This window comes from Bison bison, unplaced genomic scaffold, assembly GCF_000754665.1.
Source record: "Bison bison bison isolate TAMUID 2011002044 unplaced genomic scaffold, Bison_UMD1.0 scf7180017864274, whole genome shotgun sequence".
Taxonomy (NCBI): Eukaryota; Metazoa; Chordata; class Mammalia; order Artiodactyla; family Bovidae; genus Bison; species Bison bison.
The window spans coordinates 6,864,483-6,886,550 of NW_011494846.1; the positions used below are offsets into that span (position 1 = coordinate 6,864,483).

The window sequence follows — 22,068 nt, forward strand, 5'->3', positions numbered from 1 at the left end:
ACCCAGGGCTGATCTCCTTTAGAATGGACTGGTTGGATCTCCTTGCAGTCCAAGGGACTATCAAGAGTCTTCTCCAACACCACAGTTCAAAAGCATCAAGTCTTTGGTGCTCAGCCTTCTTCACAGTCCAACTCTCATATCCATACATGACCACAGGAAAAACCATAGCCTTGACTAGATGGACCTTTGTTGGCAAAGTAACGTCTCTGCTTTTGAATATGCTATCTAAGTTGGTCATAACTTTCCTTCCAAGGAGTAAGCGTCTTTTAATTTCATGGCTGCAGTCACCATCTGCAGTGATTTTGGAGCCCCCAAAAATAAAGTCTGACACTGTTTCCCGCTGTTTCCCCATCTATTTCCCATGAAGTGATGGGACCAGATGCCATGATCTTCGTAACAATCAGTAAATCTAGAAATAGCAGAATAAGCATCAGTACTAAAATGTAAAAGAAAAGACAAACATCTGAATTATTTAAAAAATAGGTACTTTTGGGGAATGGTAGGGGGCCATGTTTTTCATAAACTTTTACAATTTAGGGTATTTTAAAACTCTTTGCAAATGTCTCTCCTAAAAATAAAATTTAATTTTTAAAGGAATAATGGTGTTTAAATTGTCAAGGAAGTAGAATAATTATGGATTGTAGTTAACTTTGTACATTTTTGTCTCATTATTTTCTAGAGTTCCTGGAATAACTATTGCTACAGATATTATCTGTGGTTTTCCTGGAGAAACAGACCAAGATTTTCAAGAAACAGTGAAACTTGTTGAAGAGTACAAATTTCCAAGTCTCTTTATTAACCAGTTTTACCCAAGACCAGGAACTCCTGCTGCAAAAATGGAACAAGTTCCAGCACAAGTGGTAAGACATTTTTCTTGTAAGATATAAACTTTAGCCAGTAGCTATAACAGTGCAGCTGTGTTGCCTACCTTCACGCAACCAGCTCGTGGTATGACCCTTAAGTTACAAATTATGGAGTGTTTGTTCCCAGTTGGGGTCAAGGGCAGGGAGACCTTAGTACACTAAATGACCTTAGGCGACTAAAATGTTAACTTTTTTTTTTTTTCCTCTTGGGGAATGAGGGTCAGATAACACTGGGAAAATTTTTTTAAAACTTATATTTAGTACTAACTGTATTTACAAGATAAGTCCTTGAATGTTTGAAAATAAGGCAAAATTTAAAAATCTGTGAGTGAAGGAGGCTTCCCTACTTCATAAGAGCTGCTTTTCATAATTTGTTGCTTACTGGGGAGTCCCCTGGTTTTCTTCCCTTTCCATGGGATAGATTTGATGCTGTCTCTCTATTTCGGATGTGGTATTGCTTTCACAAGGAACCTCAATTTCATCCTTACACGTTCATTGATATATTAGAATAAGATGACATGAAATAAATGTGAAAGAGTTTGAGATCCAGGAAAGGCAAACTGTTTCCCAGAATGCCCCAGAAATTAATAGCCTCACACAATTTCTCACACAATAGCCAATTTCAGTTAAATTCATTGGCTCAAGATGAAAAAATATTAGTAAGCCTTAAGAGGAAGTAGAATTTTTTCAATGAAAAATTTCTGCTTTGTTTCTGATAACTAAAACAAATTGTGTGCCACCATTAATTTTTCATAAACATAAAAAGAAATCAAATGAATTCCTTGCTTTTTATATCTAAATTATAATTTTTTGACATATAATATGCATATAACGAAATTACCTCTTTCCAGCATGTGGTTTTTCAAATTTTGATAAATGCATTCACTAGTGTAACTGCACCTACCATCAAAATCTGGAACAGTTCCATCAGATCCCCTCAAATTCCCTTTTACTTTTTTGTAGTCATCTACTCTCTCCATCCCCAGCTCCTGGCAACTACTGTTCTGTTGTCCTTAAATAGTCTAATTCATTCTTTTTTAAACTTCTTTAATAAAAAAAATTTTTTGAGCTATGACATACATGCAGAAAAGTGTGTTTCTAGATGTTTTCTCTTCATCTCTTTTCTGGTTTCTTGCTGTTTGCTATAGCGAGGAGCGAGGTGAACAGCAGCAGTGACGTGTTTGGTCCCTACAGAAGTAGAGCTGCTGTCCACCCACGGGGCTGCTGGAAATACAGGCTCTGAAGCCCCACCCCACCCCAGACCTCCCCATTCAGTCTTCTTCTCCAAGTGATTTGTGTGTACATTAAAATTGTGGTCTTGGAGAAGACTCTTGAGAGTCCCTTGGACTGCAAGGAGATCCAACCAGTCCATCCTAAAGGAAATCAGTCCTGAATATTCATTGGAAGGACTGATGCTGAAGCTGAAACTCCAGTGGTTTGGCCACCTAATGCCGAGAACTGACTCACTGGAAAAGACCCTGATGCTGGGAAAGATTGAGGGTGGGAGGAGAAGGGGACGACAGAGGATGAGATGGATGGATGGCATCACCAACGTGATAGACATGAGTTTGAGTAAACTCCGGAAGTTGGTGATGGACAGGGAAGCCTGGTGTGCTGCAGTCCATGGGGTCACAAAGAGTCGGACACGACTGAGCGACTGAACTGAACTGATCCTAGTTTACCATTGCTTTACTCATCGGTTTTTAATCTGTCTTCAAATCCACCTAAGGAATTTCTAACTTTCTTTAATTAATCTATTTTTTACTTCTAGAGTTAAAATATTCTTTTTTTTTTTTTTTATAGATTCCAGTGTTCTGATGAAGTTCCCCATACTTTCTTCTGTATTTTTTTTTAACATGTTTAATCAGTTACCTTAATGCCCATACTGAATTCTCTAATATCTGAATCTAATGTCAGTTTGTTTGTATTGACTTTTTTCCCTTGATTTTGATGACTTGTCTTCTCTTTCCATATATATGATCATTTTCATTCTATGATTACCTTTGTCTATTAATTTTTAAAAAACGGCTATGGGTTCTAGATTGTAATATATCTTCCTCTGGGAGGACTTTGGTTTTGTTAGACTCTAAGGTAAGGACTAATTATTGCAACTGATCTGAGATTGATTTTTGAAACTATTTTTCAGTCTTTCTGAGGATTGGGTTATTTCTAGCTTGCCCTAACTTTTTGAAGGCGGACAGTGGCGTGTTGGTATTTAACAGCTGACATTCAGTGGGATGGTTTCTGACTTGTAGCTTTTCCCGATTTCCATAGTGTAAATACTTTCACTGTTGCCAATTTCAAATCACCAGTGTGATATCACTCAACATCAAATTGGAAAAAGAAACACATAATCAACTCTTGGAACTGGTAAAAAGCCTGAGCAAACCAAAATTCTGTGGTGGTTACCAGGGCCTTTTCTTTATAGGAGGTTTTCAACTTTTAATTTTTGTCTCTGTAAGCTCATGAAAACGCTTAAGGCTCTGCATAGTTACTCAGTCTCTTAGCTTTTACTTGGCTTCTCAAGCTGCCATCCACTGCTTACAAATTGATAAATACCCAGAGGGGAAAAGTAGATTCAAATATTGAGCTTTTCTCTAGGATCTTCATTTCTCAGGTTCTCACTGCCTTGATAGCTTTTTGATGTTGAAACAGTACATATTGTAAATTTTATTTACCTTTTCTAACTGTTGTTGGAAAGATCACTGGTCTGATACAAGCTGGTTTGCCTTAGCCAGAAGCTGAACTCTGCATAAAATCAGCTTTCAGATGCTTTTTATTTTGTTCTTTCATCTTTTACACATAACCCCTTAGCATCTTCCTTACATTTTTAGACTTCAGTCATCCAGCCCTGGCATAGCAGAACCTTTTTTTTAAAAAATGACTTTATATATTTTAGAGCAGTTTTAGATTCAAAGCAAAATTGAGTAGAAGGGACATAGAGGTCCCTTATGGTCTGCCACATACACATGCAGCTTCCCCTGATACCAGCATCGCTTGCCAGAGTGGTATGTTGGTTACATCATTATCACCCAAAGTCAGTAGCTTATATTTCATTTCACTCCACATTCTGTGGGTTTGGACAAATGTGTAAAGACATGCAACTACCGTTATAGTATCGTGCAGAATAGTTTATCTTCAATAAAAATCCTCTGTACTCTCCCTTTTTGTTGTTCCCATGCCCTTCAATGCTCCTGATTATTTTTACTGTCTTCATAATTTTGCCTTTTCAACTATGTCATATAGTCAGGATCCTAGAGTATTGTAGCCTTTTCAGATTGCCTTATTTCACTTAGTAGTATGCAGTTAAAGTTTCTCCATGTCCTTTTATGGCTTAATAGCTCATTTCATTTTAAAACAACAGAAATTCATTGTCTGACAATTCTGGATACTAAAGCCCAGAGGCAGGCCCCTGCTTCTCTGGACGACACAGGAGAATCCTTCCTTGCCTCTTCCTGGCTTTGGGTGGTTTCCTGATCGTCTTCCCCTTGCTTATATCTGCCTTCATGGTCACATGATGTCCCTATGTGTCTCTTGTCTTCATATGGCTGTCTTCCTGTAAGGGCTCCAGTCAGAACAGGTTTGGGACCCACTGTACTTCTCACCTCAACTTCTTACATCTGCAGTAACCCCCTTTTCAAATAAGGTTGTGTTCTGAGGTTAAGGGGTTATGACTTCATCATACAACACAATCCACAGCACTTCTCTAAATGTCTGTAATTATGCTCTAGGTGAAAAGTGTAGCCTGAAAGACTTTGATCTTTATAAAATTCAGAATCTTTAATAAAGGGAAATAAGTATTAGTGATGAAACTTTAGAGGCTTTCCATCAAAGAGAGGATGTATCATGTGCCTTGAATCTCATTGGTTTTCTTAAATTTATCAAAAGTTAACAATTGTCTACTTTAAAGTAGGTACTTTTGAAACTCCTTAGTAACTAGACTTCACTAAAGTAAAACACTGCTACCAAATACTCATTGGAAAAGACTCTGATGCTGGGAGGGATTGGGGGCAAGAGGAGAAGGGGACGACAGAGGATGAGATGGCTGGATGGCATCACTGACTCAATGGACGTGAGTCTGAGTGAACTCCTCAGTTGGGAGTTGGTGATGGACAGGGAGGCTTGGCGTGCTGCGATTCATGGGGTCGCAGAGTCGGACACAACTGAGCAACTGATCTGATCTGATCTGACCAAATACTTAGATAGGAAAATTTTCTCTAATTTGTTTCCTTATCTAAAAAAATCAGTGATAACAATAGGCTCTAACCCATACTGAAAGAAAAACAAAATAACAGTTACTTTCAAACAACACTTTTTATCCTGTCTTTAGAATGCCTCTTAGTGAAAATATGTTGTTGCCTTGAATATATTTTATTTCCATTAAAATCAGACTCCCCAGATGTTCTTTCAAAAGGTCGAATTTGCATGTTTATATTTTCTATTTCATTGAGTCTTCCTTTCTTAGTCTTCATTAATCTTAAGTAATTCTATTAGTATTTTAAAAATTGTGGCTGAGGTTCTTAGTCTAACTAGAAAAGGTAACATAAGTTTAAAAAGTCCTTTGATTCTTAGCTATCATTTCCAGACTTTCTTTTTAAGAAAATTTTGATGAAGAATAAATAATGAAACTGTAATGAAGTCTGTGTTTTAAGAGGCCTATGACTTGAAAAAAAATAATTTTTAGGTGACAAGACTAGCTTTGGAATGCTCGTGTTGGTTTAAAACATTACCTTGTAATATTAAACCCACCTGCTTGCTTGTCTTACGTCTTGGAACCAGAGATAGAGATAATGTGTTTAGATCTATGTTAGCATAAAATACTCATAACTCACTCACATGCAGTTTCTAGTACATTTACCCTAGGGATGATGCTTCTTCCTCAGCTCTGAAGAGTGTAGGTGCTTGTTTCTGAGACAGCTGCAGGGCCATCCTTAGGGTAGATGAAGGTGGCTTTGCTGAAACTGTGCCCAGCGGATTTCGCTGAGGGAGTGAATTTCTGCTGGAGGTATTTCAGATCAGGGCTAGGTGACCACTTGGAATAGATGTCAAATAAGAAACGTTCTTAAATCATATGCAGATTTAAAAATGGTGACATATAACTGCTCTCCCATATCTAGCTGCCTATGAATTCTTTAAAAAAGCAGATGGAGAAGTAAAGCAGATAGATAAGAACTTTGTCACTTTTCTCTACATGTTTTTAAAACTGACTGTTGTTTCTGAGTATGATGTAAAAGTTTAACAGCTTAATATTTTAGAGAATCTCAAGTTGCCTTAATGGAAGGAATTCTGATATTTTTACCTTGCTTGATAGCATAATTACATTATTTACACAGTTTCTGATTTTCAAATTAAACTTTTTTCTTTGGGAGGAGAGGGAAAAGTATTTTCCAGAGTTTTTATACTCTAGATTGTTCATTGTATTTTATTCTAAACCAATTTCCAATCATACCTCAAGGCAAGCCCTTTTTCTCATGATCTTTTTCATTTGATTTATCTTTTCAGAAGGAATATTTTGGGTTTCTTAAGCAGTTAATTGCATTTGGTTCCTATAGTGGGTCTTTTAAGTTTCTTTTTTCTGGACATGTCATATCTCTTTTTACTTCCATTTTTGATAGAGTTTTTAGCCTGACAATAGTTTTGTTTTTATAGATTTCAGCAGATTACTTAGAATCTTTTATGATGACTCTATAGTAACAGTGAGAAGTATGAGCTGGGTTTTCATCCATATAGGTGGTTGGGAATCACCTACCTTGTATGAATTTTAATACAAATGGTATTCATTTAACAAATGGAGAAGCAACTTGAATGGTCTGTAAGGCCCCTTGAAACTCTTAATTGTCTTTGATTCTCTATCATTTGGTCTTAAGGCCACCATTCAAACCAATATTTAGAAACTTTGGGTGCTTTAGCTTCCTAGATCATCCACTTAAATATGTTTTCTGCATTTCCCTATTCTTTCACCTTTTCCTTTATTATAAATCTGATGACTTTTTGTTTGTGTAATCAGTTAATTAAATGGCCTTTTCTTGACTATAAACTACTAATAGTAAACATAATAATTTGTTTTTTGTGGGGACTTGTAATGGGGGCAGTAAGACCAACTGTGGTAGAGAGAATAAATGACTCCCAAAAATGTCCACAGGCTAATCCTCACACCTGTGAATGCATTGCCTTACAGAATAAAAAGGGCTTTTAAGATGTGAGTAAGTGAAAGCATGTTAAATGGGTGGGCTCAGTGTAATCTCAAGAATTCTTCTAAGAGGAAGGCAAGAAGGTTAAACCTACAGAGAGGAGATGTAAGATCAGAAGTAGAGATCAAGTAATATGCTTTGAAGATCAAGGCCAGGACCATGAGCTAAGGGATGCTTGTGGCCTCTAGAAACTGGAAAAGGCCAGGAACAGATTCTCCCTTAGATATTCCAGAAGGAACACAGCATTGCCAACACCTTGACTTTAGCCCATGAGACATGGTTGTAGGCTTCTCACCTCCAAAACTAGGAAAGAGGTAGCATCATTGAGACCACTGTTCATCTTTACTGCCATAGGTGGGTTTTTGTTTGTTTTTTAAGGTGATTGCTCCTGATTCCTCTCAGCCTGAATCATTCTTCAAAAAATCCCATCGCTCCCTCCATGAATCCTCACTGCCCCTGCCTTGATTTCTGCACTCTGAATCTGACCTTTTGCCTGCCTGCCTGCCACTTACCTTTTTATTAAGTCCTCATGTGACGGTAATGAACTAATTCCATTGTCATGTAAATCAGTTCTCATGTAGTCAAGCCCACAGGACTAGACACATGCAGACTATAACTCCAGGATGGAGCCATGTTTTGCTCAGGATGGTAAAGATAAGAAAAAGCACAGATTTTTGTTGGTACCTGAAACCCTTTCATATGACTCTTCTATTAAATACAAGCTATTGTAAGAAAAAATTAGAGATGGCTATACTTTAGAACCATGGTTTGTCTTGAAAACCTTAGTATTTCAAGTTTTCTAAGATAATCCAATTTTAGGACAGTGAAAAGTCAGATATGATTTGAGAACCTTGAGTTCAGTGATAGCAGTCTGAGTTCGTACTTTATGGTGACCTCATAGAAAGTTGCTTTTTTTTTTAACCTTTCTTAGAAAAAAATTTGCTTCATATGATTTTTTTAGATTTTTTGCTTTCATTTTGGCATTTTTTTTCTTTTTTTTCTTTTTTTTTAATTTAATAATTTTAAAACATGTGTTCCCCATCCTGAACCCTCCTCCCTCCTCCCTCCCCATACCATCCCTCTGGGTCGTCCCAGTGCACCAGCCCCAAGCATCCAGCATCGTGCATTGAACCTGGACTGGCATCTCGTTTCATACATGACATTTCACATGTTTCAATGTTAGCCTGCTTATTTTATGAATTTATAATTACCAAATAGTGGGAAGGTATGTGGTTATAAGTTTTCTATCAGATGCTGAATAATTGTGGGTATTCGGGTTGAGAAGGACTGAGTGATTTTGTATTAAATAAAGAGAATATAAACTCTATCCTTTGCAAAGTCATCTTTATTATATTTTAGTCTAACTTTTTTTCAGTGATGATTACATGCTTTGATTCATACAAGTTTCAGAAAAGTTGGAAAGATCTACATAATTCTTTTATGCCTTTTATATGAATTTGATTTATTAAAATTGTAATATTCAATTTGAACTCACTTTTATTACCTTAATAACAATTTTAGAACTGAGTAGACTCTTCGGAGTAACTTCTAAAGATAAAGAACCTTAAGATCTATCCTGTTTTTTGATCTTATATTATTTTTTCTGTGATAACTATGGTTCATTAATAACTCCATATTTATAACCTTCCAAGGGATTTATATGTGTAGTTCCAAGTATTAGAGCTAATGTTAAATGTGTGTTTAGGTCAATGGAATATATTTGGTAATTTAATATGACACTCTTTTCTAACTTCTGCCTCTTAGGATCATGTTTATTTCATGATTAAGGACTATCTTTATTTTTGCTACTCATAATAAGATACCTTTATCAAAGTGGTATGTAAGATTAGAAGATATATTGGCAGGGAAAATAACCTTCCATTGTTTGAATATTAATGTGTGCCTGAATCATATAGTCTGTATTTTTCATGTACTTTGTCCTATATTATTCCTCCAACAAAACTTTTCGGTATTGTTTCATACTTTAGGGGTGAGTTAGGTGAGACTCAGAGAAGTTAAATAAACTCATCCATGGACTTCCCTGATGGCTGAATGGTAAAGAATCCACCTGCCAGTGCAGGAGATACAGTTTCAATCCCTGGGTCAGGAAGATACCCTGGAAAAGAAAATGACAACCCACTCCACTATTCTTGCCTGAAATGTCCCATGGACAAAGGAACCTGGCGGGCTGCAGCCCATGGGTTACAAAGAGCACACGACTGAGCATGCACGTGCACATAAGTGACGTGTCTGAGACCCCGTTCTTTTCTGACTCTTGGCGCCATACTCTTATAAACGGTAAAATAAGTATTTATCCCACAGAGTCAAAATAATTTAAGGATATTTTGACCAAAAAGTGTTGGTTTCCAAAGTTGTTTTTCTATCATAGCAGTGATTTCTAAAAATTTTTACTTCTTAAAAATGATTGTAAACTGATAGAAAAGTTGTATACCTCCAGTATACCCTTTACCCAGAGTTACCAGATTTTAACATTTCCCTACATTTGCTTTTTCTCAAGAAACAGACACTTAGACATTGACTTTTCCCCCTAACCTGCAATGGAATATAATCTGAGAAAATGCACACACACACACACACACACACTCACAAAACTGACATCATGCTGCTTTGCCGCTTAATATCTAGTGTGCATTTCCCAAAAACAGTTTCTTAATCACAATATTGTTATCAAATTCAGGAAGCTTAACAGTGATACAGTCCTTTCTCTAATTTACAGTTCAGATTCCAATTTTGTCAAGGATCCTGACATTGTCCTTCATAACTGTCATTTTTCTGATATGGGACTCAGTTCAGAATCTTACATTTAAGCTGTTTAGTCCTCTTTAATCAAGATAGTTTCTCAGATTTTCTTTATATTTTGTGGGGTGTTGACACTTTTTAAGAATAATGGCCAGTTATTTTATGGAATGTCCCTCAATTGGGGTGTGAATTTTCCTCCTGTTTAGATTCATGTCACATATTTGGCCCTGTTTAAGTAAACAAATGATGTTATATCCTTCTCAGCATATCACATCCGGAGACACATAATGCCTTTCTGTCCCTTGCTGGTGATCATGTGGTTAAGGTGGAGTCTGGTTTTCTGCACTGAATACTTATCTATTTTTAGCAAAAGAATGTTTAATCTCAAGTATTTAATAGGATCATAGACAGGGATAAGAAAAAAAAAGGCCTTGAAAACTCAAAAATTTTAGTGATCTAATTCACACTTTCAATTTTATGATAGCTTGAACTGCCATAATGATGTAATTGAAACAATTTTTCCTTTCTTAGTTTTAATATATTCTAAATCTTAAGATTTTTTCTATCAGTTTTTAATCCTTAGAGTACAATTGTTTTAAACAAGATACTTTTCCCATCTTTTAATTGAAGCATAGTTGCTTTATAATGTTTTAGGTGTACAGCAGAGTGATTCAGTTTTGTGAATGTGTATATTTGTGTATTTTCTCAGATTATATTGTAGGTTATTGCAAGAAACTGAATATAGTTATGTGTGTTATGCAGCAAATCCTAGTGTCCATCTGTTTTTTTATTTAATGTAGTGTATATCTGTTAATCCCAAATTCCTAATTTATCCTTCCCCACCCCTGAACATGACAGTTTAAATTGGGTGTGCAGGGACAGAGAGGGGAAACTAAAATTGGAAAGGCAGAAAAATTGTTTCATTGACGTGCCTGTATATTTACACAGAAAATAAGCACATGTAGAACTTTCATTCTTAAAAATTGTGCATATCAAAAACTTGTGTGGGTCAAGAGGAGCTAGGAAAATTCATGGATCTTTAACGTTTGGAGGGAATTCATAGGTCATGAGTGAGATATTTCTCCTGAAATACTGTGATACTTACCAACTCTGTTGGAATATACCCAGTGTCAAAGTCATACTGCTGGAATAAGAAATGTTTTCCATGTATCTTTTATTCCTTTAGTCTTTCCTCTTGAACTTTGTTATTGGTGAAATGAAAAGGCATCCTCTCAAACTGCTTTCTGAGTCATTTTAACTTATTATTTTAGGACAAACAAATATAAAAAGGTGGAGGGCAAATTCTGTATGTAAATTCTATGGCGGAATCCAGTTACTGTTGGTTCTACTTGGAATCAAGCACAGAAACTTGATTGAGATCACTGGGGACATTACAGAGTTAATGAAAAGATTCAGTAATTGATGGATCTCTTCCCAACTAACTTGATATTAAGTCTTAGAGAGCCCAGGAGCTCCAAGACCCCCCTAGGGAGCAGCCCTCTTTATTCAGGTGCTATTAAAATGAAAATCAGAGTGTTCTTCAAGGGTCTAGAAAGGTTATCCAAATGGATAATTTGTCAGGTACCTGAAATCCTATTCCATTAGAGAATTTAAAGACCACTTTGAAGTAGTTTAATTTGATTTCATCTTCTATTAGCGGCCAGAATTATACAGGGACAGATTGGAAGATGGAAAGAGGCTCTCTGCTGGCACCTCACACCAGTATGACGTAACCACAGCAGTCAGAGTGCCCATAATGACCAAAAACATGGTGCTGGGGAGGGGTTTAAGTCTCTTGATCCCTTTGGAAATTGGATCTGCTGTTGTTAAAAATATAGTTAAAACTATAGTTAGTGTCAAAAAAGTCAAAGTGTTAGTCCAGGTCTCTAATTCTAGGTCAGTGGGTCTTAGCATTTTTTGAGAATTTGATGACATATGTAAATATATATATATAATATTTACTACACATATACATGCATATATATCCATACGTGTGCATTCTTTCCAGAAAAAAGGCAAATTTTCCTAAAAATGTTAATGTTTTTAGAGTGTATAGGTGTCCTTAGGCCACGCATGGTAAGGAACAGTGTGCAGACTGATTTGTGTCACCTGACTGGCCTCTGTTGTCTCTGTTGACTTCCTGTCCACAGTTGGACATTTCCTCAGAGATGGCAGGCGCCAACAGTGAATGCTTGCTGAATGGAATAAAAGGTTAAGTGTAGACTAACCACATAATTGCAGAAGAAGTCTCATAAAAACACTAACTTTGATAAATAGATTCTTTCATGAGGAAGACATACTTGAACATATGATTAGTGAATATGCTTCGTATAAACCTAACAAAGAAAACCAAGTCAAGAACAAAGATAGTACAGCATTTCTAGAAACTGGACTTATAGAGGTCTCAGATAGAATGAGAAAGAGACCGCTCTAAGAGTCATAAAATATGACTGAAGCAGTTTATAAATGGCATTTAAATGAAACTGAAACAACACGCGTGCTCTGTAGGTTAAATGATTGGTTGGATTTTTTGTTGTTTGGGGTTTAGGGGATGTGGACGTTCTATCAGAATGTAATCATTATTTATAATGAAAACAGTGCAGCCTGATTCCAAACAACCAGTTTACTTCATCATCTGCATTTTGGGGGAGAGAGTTCAGTTCATGTACTTTATGCTTAGGCAATCAAAGATTACTAAACAGCTGAGGAACACAACTAACATGAAGAATAGGGCCAAAGCAAACAAAGAGAAGTGGGATGAGAGAAAGGGGGAAAAAACAGACACAGGACTACACAGAAGGAAAAAAGCTTTAAAAAAAAAAAAAAGACCTTGATATTCTCAGAGAAATGAGAGAAAGTATTATATTCCTGAAACAAGATCAGACTGCCAAAAGTAAAGATTTAGAGAATAAGAATAATTCTTGGACATTAAAAGCATGGTAACAAAGTGAAAAATTCAGGAGAGTTAGAAAATAAAGTAGAGGAAATCTCCAGAAAGTAGAACAAAAGGAAATGAGATAGCAAATTTACTAGGGAAAGAAAGGAAAATTAAAGAACCAATCCAGAACAGGCTAACATTCAAATAATAGGAATTCCAAAATAAGTAAACAGAGAAGGATGCAATTATCAATGAAATGAGTCAGGGATATTTCCTGTGACTATAGGACATGAATTGCCAACAGAAAGCCATCACCCCGAGACCAGCAGTATGTATGAAGACTAGACCTCTACTAAGACAAGAGACATGATCCAAGTCACATTAAAAGGATCTGTAATCAGAATGGCTTCAGACTTTTTAATGGCACCCAGAAAATGAATGATGCCATCTCAATTCTGAAGTAAAATGCTTCCCGTCCTAGAATTTAATATCTCAACAAAGTATCAATCAGGTTCCAACATACCTCTTTTTCAGAAAGCTTTTAGAGAATTTCTGAGCATCATCAAAACAAAGGAGTATACTGAGAAAGGATTTAAGACAAAAGAAACAGAAGACTCAACACAGATGAGAGGCAAGCAGAATCTCCAAGACCATGGTTAAAGAGAGAGCCATGAATCAGAAGAGTTTGGAGAACAACCAGACTAAACATTTAGTCTGAGGGAAAGACTTCAAGAAGATTAAAAGGATAGACTACTTCATGTGAATGAATTTCTTGAACAAAGTCTTAGATAAGTGGAAGGGAATTGGGGATTGAATTAGCAAATGCATAGAAGATTGAGTAAGTGAGAAAAATGACTTTAACTCCAGAAAAAGAAAATATACATAAAAGGAAATGTGATCATAGTTGTTACACAGCCAGATGCTGCATGGCATGTGTATGATGTCATCATATCAGGAAGTGGAGCTAGGAAACATACAATTGAACAGGGGGAGGGGAAGGTGTGAAAGCTCATGTCCTATAGTGAAAGATCCATGTGTAGTATTTAAGACTAAAAAGTAAGGATAGCAATAAAGACATGTTTACTTAGCAATATGGTGATAAATAGACTAAATACTACTGAGGAAGCAGAATTGGGAAAGGGCAGCTGGGAAGGATGTTGAGGTTGACTCTGTCAGATTAGATGCAGGTATAAATGATTTTGGAAAACAACTGAAAAGAAAAGCAAATGATGGGGAGATTAGGATTAAGAGAGTTGCTAAAACCAAACAACACACAGAAAAAAGAGATTACCCCATCACTGCAAACTCTCCAACCTAGGAATTTGTCGCTGCTGCTGCTGCTAAGTCGCTTCAGTCGTGTCTGACTCTGTGCGACCGCATAGACGGCAGCTCACCAGGCTCCCCTGTCCCTGGGATTCTCCAAGCAAGAACACTGGAGTGGGTTGCCATTTCCTTCTCCAATGCATGAAAGTGAAAAGTGAAAGTGAAGTCGCTCAGTTGTGTCCGACTCTTAGCGACCCCATGGACTGCAGCCTACCAGGCTCCTGCATCCATGGGATTTTCCAGGCAAGAGTACTGGAGTGGGGTGCCATTGCCTTCTCCAGAACTTGTCGAGGTGCACATAAAAGCCAAAGAAGAGGCCAGCGGTGTTGAAGGAGAAAAAGAGTTATAAAGAATGCATAGCTCTTTATATGAGCTATAACCTATACGGCTAATAGGTTCATAAAGAACTTCCAACATTGCTCTGAAATTTAAAAAAAATAATAATGAAGCTTATGGTCATCTGCTGTTTGTAATAGAGGAAACCAGTTTATCCAGTCACTGGGTGACAAGCTGGAGGCTGAAAGTTGCTTAGTCGTGTCTGACTCTTTGTGACCCCATGGACTATACAATCCGTGGAATTCTCCAGGCCAGAATACTGGGGTGGGTAGCTGTTCCCTTCTCCAGGTGATCTTCCCAACCCAGGAATCGAACCCAGGTTTCCCGCATTGCAGGTGGATTCTTTACCAGCTGAGCCACCAGGGAAGCCCAATTGCTGATAAAATGCATGGAGCATTCGGTAAATCTTTGAGTAAATGGATAAATACTTACCATCGTATAGTTATGAGCACTTTGAAAATATATAAAGCACTGTATAAATGTCAAAAAATAGTGTTTGGACTTTGACATTTATTAAAGTTACTTTAAGCATAACTCTTAAAATCATCGTAGTCAGGTAGTTTATCCAGCTTTTTCTAAGATACTCTTCTGATTTTGCATTGTAAACGTGCATGTATGTTTACCTAAAGGCCTTTTCTCCTTCTTTTTTTTTTCACCTTAGGATCATCTCCCAGTCCGAAAAAAGCAGAAAGCACACAATATTCACAATAAGTAGCTATCAGGGTCTTCTCACTTAGCTCTTCCTCTTTGGAGACAGAAAGATAGGTGAGAGATGAGAGATTGATGAGGGTGTGAGAGTGGTTTGAAGAGGCTGAGGAAGGAGTCCTTCCCTGAGCCCCGAGGATATGCCTTAGGGGATAACTCCCTAAGAACCAGGAGCCTGGCTGAAGTGACAACAGTTGTACAACCTCCAAGGAAGTTTGTAATCCTGGACTTGGTAGAAGCATGCCCGTCTTCTCATTACTTACTAGTCAGGCCTGTCATTTGGTACAGAAACCTACCCTCTCTGGGCATTTTTTTTTTCCTGCTTGTGTGAACATGGGTTAATTTCTCCAAAAGTTATTATGTAACATGAATTACATTTAGCTGGAGTTGTCTCGTGTTGGAATGGGCACAGCGCAAACCACAGCCACTTTATGTTCCTCCTATCTTGCCCTTGGTCTAACTTCCCAGGCCTCAACCACCTACCCACCTCCACCTGCATCTTTCTTGACAGTGGCTGAAAATATTGTTTGTCTTAGAGCCAGCCTCAGAAATTTCCATCCACTGGCTGGATGCCTAGTAACCTTGTTCTGCAACGTGAAAAAGAATCGACTGATTTCTGAAGTGACGAGGACAAGAGAATGGAGAAGATTGAGCTATATATTAAATTGTCTTCTGGTTATCAAATAAAGAGTCCTCTGTCATAAAGGCCAAAGATAAAAAAAGAAAATGTGTATGTTTAATACATAGAACAAAAATAAGTCTATTTTTGATGCAGGACTGGAGGAGAAAATAGGTCAAAAAGCCCAACCGTACCTGAAATGAATTTTAGACTCTTATTATTGATGTGATGGGGCAGAGAGAGATATGGGTGATGGTTGCGTTGCTGATAAAAGTGATTTTTTAACAGTAGATGCTGAATTAGATGTAGAAAGCAGAAGAGTTATCAAAACTACATTGTCATGTCTGACCTTCCAGGTCCCAGTCGTGGAATCATAATAAAAACGAGTTGTGGGCTTATCTCAAGATGCAGCAATAACTGGCGCAGAACAATTTTTGAGCTCTTTGAATAGAGTGATACCAGGGGTTCTTTGGGGTCATGAAGGAGATACATTGGTTTTGATCAGTTTTTAGAACCATAGAGCAGCTTATTTGTGGGTCAGAGAAATTTAGTTTCCTTCATTCTCGTGTCATCGTTTTTCCCCTTGGGTGCGAGGGGGGTTAGCCTCTGGAAGCCATGATGAGGCTCTGAGCCTTAATAGAGTTTGTGCAGATCCAGACTGTACAACCCTGTGCATTTCACTATGTTGGGCTCCAAACTCACCAAATGTTAGATACAGTAAAAGCATGTTACTACCTCTCTGTAAAGGACAGGAAGGAAGGTATTTAATGCCAATACAGAAAGACATAGGACTCCAGGGCACTAATTAGAAAAAGCCAACCTGCATTTATTTTTATCCACTTGCAAAACAGCATTCTCTCATAGTTACATCTCTGATACAACTTCCTATTTTTACCTTTTTTCAGTTATATAATTTGTCCTTACTAAAATGGTTTACAGACATCAGATGTTGTTATTAAGCAAGTAGACAAAAAGTTTAATAAAATCACTTGTCCCTGTCCTCTCCCTAATTTCAAGCAGGTCATAGCATAGTCAAACTTTGGAGACAAAAATAAAGGCCATGAAGTGCGTAGATGGCAGCGGATTTGTTGCCTGATGCTGTTCACTGGGTTGTGTTGATGGGCCAGACATCCAGAGGGTTTTAGCACCGTTAACTGGCCGTTCTAAAATACCACGGTGAGAACAGTTGTGACGTGTTAAAGGGATTTAAAAAATTTTTTAAGTGACAGTGAAACCTCTTCTTGTATTGGTAATATTTATATGTATGAATTGGTCTAGAAATTCTCAAATTGTGTGAAAGCAAATTTTATAGGAATTAGATTAAGCCCAGTTTCCTTTCCTTTGCCAAACTGCTCAGGTAAAGAGTACCCAAAGGGATGGGGTGTGGGAATGGAAAAACCTCCATGCGGAGGTAATATTTATTCTTGCTCAGCAAGTGTTTGGGTTATGTTGTAAAAGCTAGTACTGAATGTATGGATAGCGAATCAGTTATCTGGCTCTATTCTGAACTGTTATTGGTTATTTTATTTACTTGTTTATTTTAAATGTTAGTAGCTCAAGTCGTGTCTCACTCTTTACAACTCCATGGACTGTAGCCCGCCAGGCCCCTCCATGCATGGGATTCTCCAGGCAAGACTACTGGAGTGGGTTGCCATTTCCTTCCCCATGGGATTTTCCCAACCCAGGGATCGAACCCGAGTCTCTCACATTGCAGACAAACTTTACCATCTGAGCCACTAGGGAAGCCCTTGTGGGTAATGCATGACTTATAGCTGTTGATTTTGTCCTTTCCTAGTATTTTTTCTGCTTGGCAAAAGAAACCGGTGCTGTCCTTCCCCATCCTGTGTGTAACTTGTCAGGGAGAGGAGCAGTTTTCGTGAGGGTGTAGACATGCTAACAAAAAATGTTGTGTACATATAACTTGACTCAAAAGCAAAGTCCCGTGGAAATAAGTTTCAAATTCTGGAGTTTTTATGATTATCATCTTGAAGCAACATTTTACGGTTATAAAAATAACTATCAGGCATAAAATTAATTTGCATTGACTTAGTAATCTGTATACAAACCATAAACAGGCCATTCGTTAGCACAGTCACTTAATAAACAGTGTTAATGCCACAATGTTAATAGCTAGAATTTTTGCGATTCATTTAGCAAACATTTAAGTACTTGCTGTCTGTGTGCCTGGTTGTGGTTAAATGTGATTATTTGTCCCTGCTAGTTTGTAAGTTCTGTTGAGTCCAGTGGCCTCATCTGACTTGCTTTCCAGCTCAACAGTGATGAGTATGACCCCCTGGGTACACAGTCAATGCATCAACTGAATGAATCATAGATTCTATTAATAGCTGAGGGTTTTTTTAAATTTTATTTTATTGGAGTATGGTTGATTTACAATGTTGTATTAATTTCTGCTGTACAGCCAAGTGATTCAGTTGTGTATATATACATTGTTTTTCATACTCTTTTCGATTATGATTTATCACAAGACATTGAATATACTTCCCTGCGCTATACAGTTACGACATTGTTGTTTAGCCACTCTGTATATCACAGTGTGCATCTGCTAATCTCAAACTCCCATTCCGTCCCGCCCCCAGCCCCCTTGGCAACCACAAGTCTGTTCTCTAGATTTGGGAGTCTGCTTTGTAGATAAGTTCGTGTCATATTTTAGATTCCACATATAAGTGATATGGTATTTGTCGTTCTCTTTCTCATTTACTTCACTTAGTATGATAATTTCTAGGCTCATCCATGTTGCTGCAAATGGCATCATTTCATTCATTTTTATGGCTGAGCAGTATTCCATTGTGTATATGCACCACATCTTCTTTATCCATTTATCTGTCAATGGACATTTAGGCTTCTTCCATGTCTTGGCTTTTGTAAATAATGCTGCTATGCACATAGGGGTTTAGTAACTAAATTTTAAAGCTTAGAGAGGGTATTTTAGGTACAGAGGAAGAGAGTGAAGGCAGAAAGACTTGAGGAAGCTCTGAGGAATGACCAAGGAATGCTGCAGTGGCTTTGGTTCAGAGATAGTACCCAAATTACCCAGGGGGCAAGTGATTGGATTAATGTGACACAGGGGAGCAGGCGTCACAGGGAAAATGAAGGACAAAGGAATATGCAGAAGCCAAGGTTACCAAGTTGAGTGTTGTGTTCATGAATCAAGAGCCTGGGGGAAAAGATGACCTGGGTTAGTTGTTTGAGGCTCAATTTCAAAGGATCAGTGAAAATTAAACCAAAATGATGTGGGATTATGGGGGTGGCAGCATTTGTTGGGCAGATCCCACATGCAAGTCACTTTCTTTAGTAAAACATTGTGTACAGAAGTGATGACCAGGACATGGCTTCTGCCCCAAAGAGGCAGTGACACACAGGGAGGGTGGTGAAGAGATCTGTGGAAGCCCATGGTTTAAAAGTTTCTTTCTGTTTTTCTAGGGAGGCGCGGGGATCCAGAACAAATTTGAACTGGGATTTCAAATGGATATAATATGTGGAGGTGGTAGGGAAAGCATTCCAGGCAAACGACATAGCGTTAGCAAGATATGGACTCAGGAAAAGGCAGGGTCTACCAGGAACAGTACATTGTCTTTGGTGTTAGTGGGGAAAGTGGGACGAAGCCCTGATGTGATACTTGAAACTTGATTCTCTGAGTGATGGGAGCCCTTGCAGGTTCTGAAAGAGGAGAGTGACAGATGATCATGTCTTAGAAAATTCACTCCAGCCTCAGGACAGACTTGGGTTAAGCAATGGTTCTCAACCTTGGTTTCACGTTAGCCTCACCTACAAAGATTTAAAATTCCAAATTCCAAGCTGAACCCCAGATCAATTAAATCAGTTGTGTGTGCTTAGTCGCTCAGTCATTTGCAACCCCATTGACTGCAGCTCGCCAGCCTCCTCTGTCCATGGGACTTTCCAGGCAAGAATCCTGGAGTGGGTTGCCATGCCCTCCTCCAGGGGATCTTCCCAACTCAGGGACCCAACCCAGGTCTCCAGCATTGCAGGCAGACCCTTTACTGTCTGAGTCACCAGAGTCTCTAACAGTGGCACCCAGACGTCAGTATTCTATAAATCCCCCAGTGATTCTAGCGTGCGATGAGGACTGCACACCAGTGACTTTGAACAGGGCTTGGCAGACTCTTTCTGTCAAAGGCCAGATAGTATTTTTGGCTTTACGGGCCACAGGCTTTCTGTTGGAGCCATCCCAGGCCGCCTTGGTCCACAAAAGCAGCCACACACAATATGTGAATGAACGAGTGTGGCTGTGTGCTAATAAAACTTTATGGAAATCTGAATTTCATATAATGTTCACAGGTCACCAGTATTCTTGTTCTCTGGATTTTTTTTTTTTTAATAGCCGTTCACAAATATAAAAGCACAGTGCAGACTGTACAAAACTAGCAGCCAGTCATTATTTGGCCCTCAGAGTCTATTTTGCCAGTTCTCGATTTTAGAGGGTGAAAATTGGCCTCAGGTAGGCCAGGAAAGAAAACATTTCTACAGCAGTTCAGATAAGAGGTAAGGTTAACTCTCTTTTGTGGTTCATTGCAAGGGCAGAGTGAAGATAAGTGATACTGAGTCGATATTTATAGCGACTCACGTTCTCATGCACTACTTTCGAGCACCCAGAGGTTACTGTACAAAGGAGCCTGGAAGGAGGAACCATTGTTCGTGGTGTGTAGAGCTTAGTTCCCCTTTGACTTTGTTCTCTTTGCGGGGATTTGTTTTACGTTGAAAGGCTGTTTCTTTTCCCGCTGCTTGTGATGGCTTTTCGTTCAGCAGCGCCCATCACCACCAAACAGCCAAGTCTCCTTCCTTTCTTACGTGCCAGCCATGCCTTTGTTTTCAAAGAAAGACCTTTCCTTGCACACAAATGTTCTCTTTAGAAAGTAAGGTGAGCCTGATATAAGGAGATAGGGCTACTTATATTTTATTTTATCAGATACCACTGAATTTATGCAGAATTCCCTCTGCGTTTTCTTCCAGCATTTGTTGCCTCGTTAAGGACTTGCCAGGGCAAATGGTGCCCCTGCTCGTCCACCACCCTAACCGTGAGACCCAGAGGCTGATCGCTGCTCCTTCTTTCCACTGTTTTAGGAAACGTAAGACTGGTGGAAGTTTCCCACTGATACCCACTGTGCTTTAAAATCAGTGGTGCATTTCCATGATGGCCTGGTTATTTTATTTGAGCACCATTACACTGAGTGAACAGATTCACTTATCTGTTTTCTGACTTCCACTCTTAGAAGTCTGCTATTTCAGTGTTCTCTGAGAAATGTCTATCCTGACCCCTTTCCTGACTGTGAAGACTGGAGAAACTAAAGAACACACTGTCTCTCCTTGGATTTGCTCTTACAGGAGGGAGAGAAGGAGATTTAAGACTACAGCCAGCAGCGTTCATGGTCATTTCCATCTTCTTGCAAATCTTACTAGAAAATAAGAGGTCAAAAAAATCTATAAAGTTAGAGCAGTTTTCTTTTATTTTTCCTACCATCCTCACAGTAGAGTTATTTCTCAGAGAACACAGAAGTAGTGAACATACCATATAAAGGAAAAACAGATGATATTCTGAAGAATCTGTTTGTTTTCCTGAATGTTTTGGGGTGTTTTTGATCACCAAACATACTCACATCACTAATTTTTTTCCCCACCAATTTCTAAATGTGGGGGTCCATTGTTAAAATCCAAAGACTTGTTTTTCCTTCTCTGCAGTGACCTTGAATGATTATCATCATTTTAGGGACACCAGCCAAAAACGTACAACGTAAAAGTGAGGTTGTGATTGAACACTGATAATGTCAAGTGCTTTTAATTAAGCTTCTGACGTTTTATACGTCGATAACAAAATAAAGGTTCAGGTTTATTAAATTAGCTTTCGACTTGTTTTTTTCAAAAGCTCTTACCACATAGGGAACTAAATATATAACAGCAGCCTGTTCTCTGCAGTCAAAGCCTCAATGTGCCCCAGAGGAATTCCTGCATGGAATCCATTTTTAAGGAAAGGAAAAGGTCAGGAAATAAGGCAAAGCCACAGACATAATGTGGGGATTAAGAATGGGAATGTCTGGTAGGAATCACAACCTAGGATGGCAGCAGCTGAAAGACAGCGGGGAACTGAAATAGAGGAACAGAGGTTACCAGTTGGAGGAGACCTTAGAGATCGTCTGGGATAGTGGCTCTCAGCTTTGGCTGCTCACTGGAAAACTCAAGAGCATTTAATTCACACACTTGCATAGGTCGCACCACGCCAATGAAATCAGCATCTCCGGGGATGAAGATTGGAGCGCAGGTTTACTTGAAAGGCTCCGCAGTGATTCTGACCTGCAAGCAGGGTGGAACCTAACCCGACTCCTTCATTTCACACTGAGGTCCAGAGCAGATGCCCCGCCC

The 22,068-nt window shown here is 38.4% G+C and overlaps 1 protein-coding gene across 1 annotated transcript in view; it reads left to right on the forward strand.

Moving 5' to 3' along the window:
* CDKAL1 (CDK5 regulatory subunit associated protein 1-like 1) overlaps positions 1 to 22,068 on the forward strand; it is a 622,071-nt gene that overhangs the window by 475,374 nt on the left and 124,629 nt on the right. Inside the window, exon 12 of the mRNA XM_010848824.1 lies at positions 680 to 860. Coding sequence (XP_010847126.1) covers positions 680 to 860 — 181 coding nt within the window. The remainder of the gene's footprint in view (positions 1 to 679; positions 861 to 22,068) is intronic.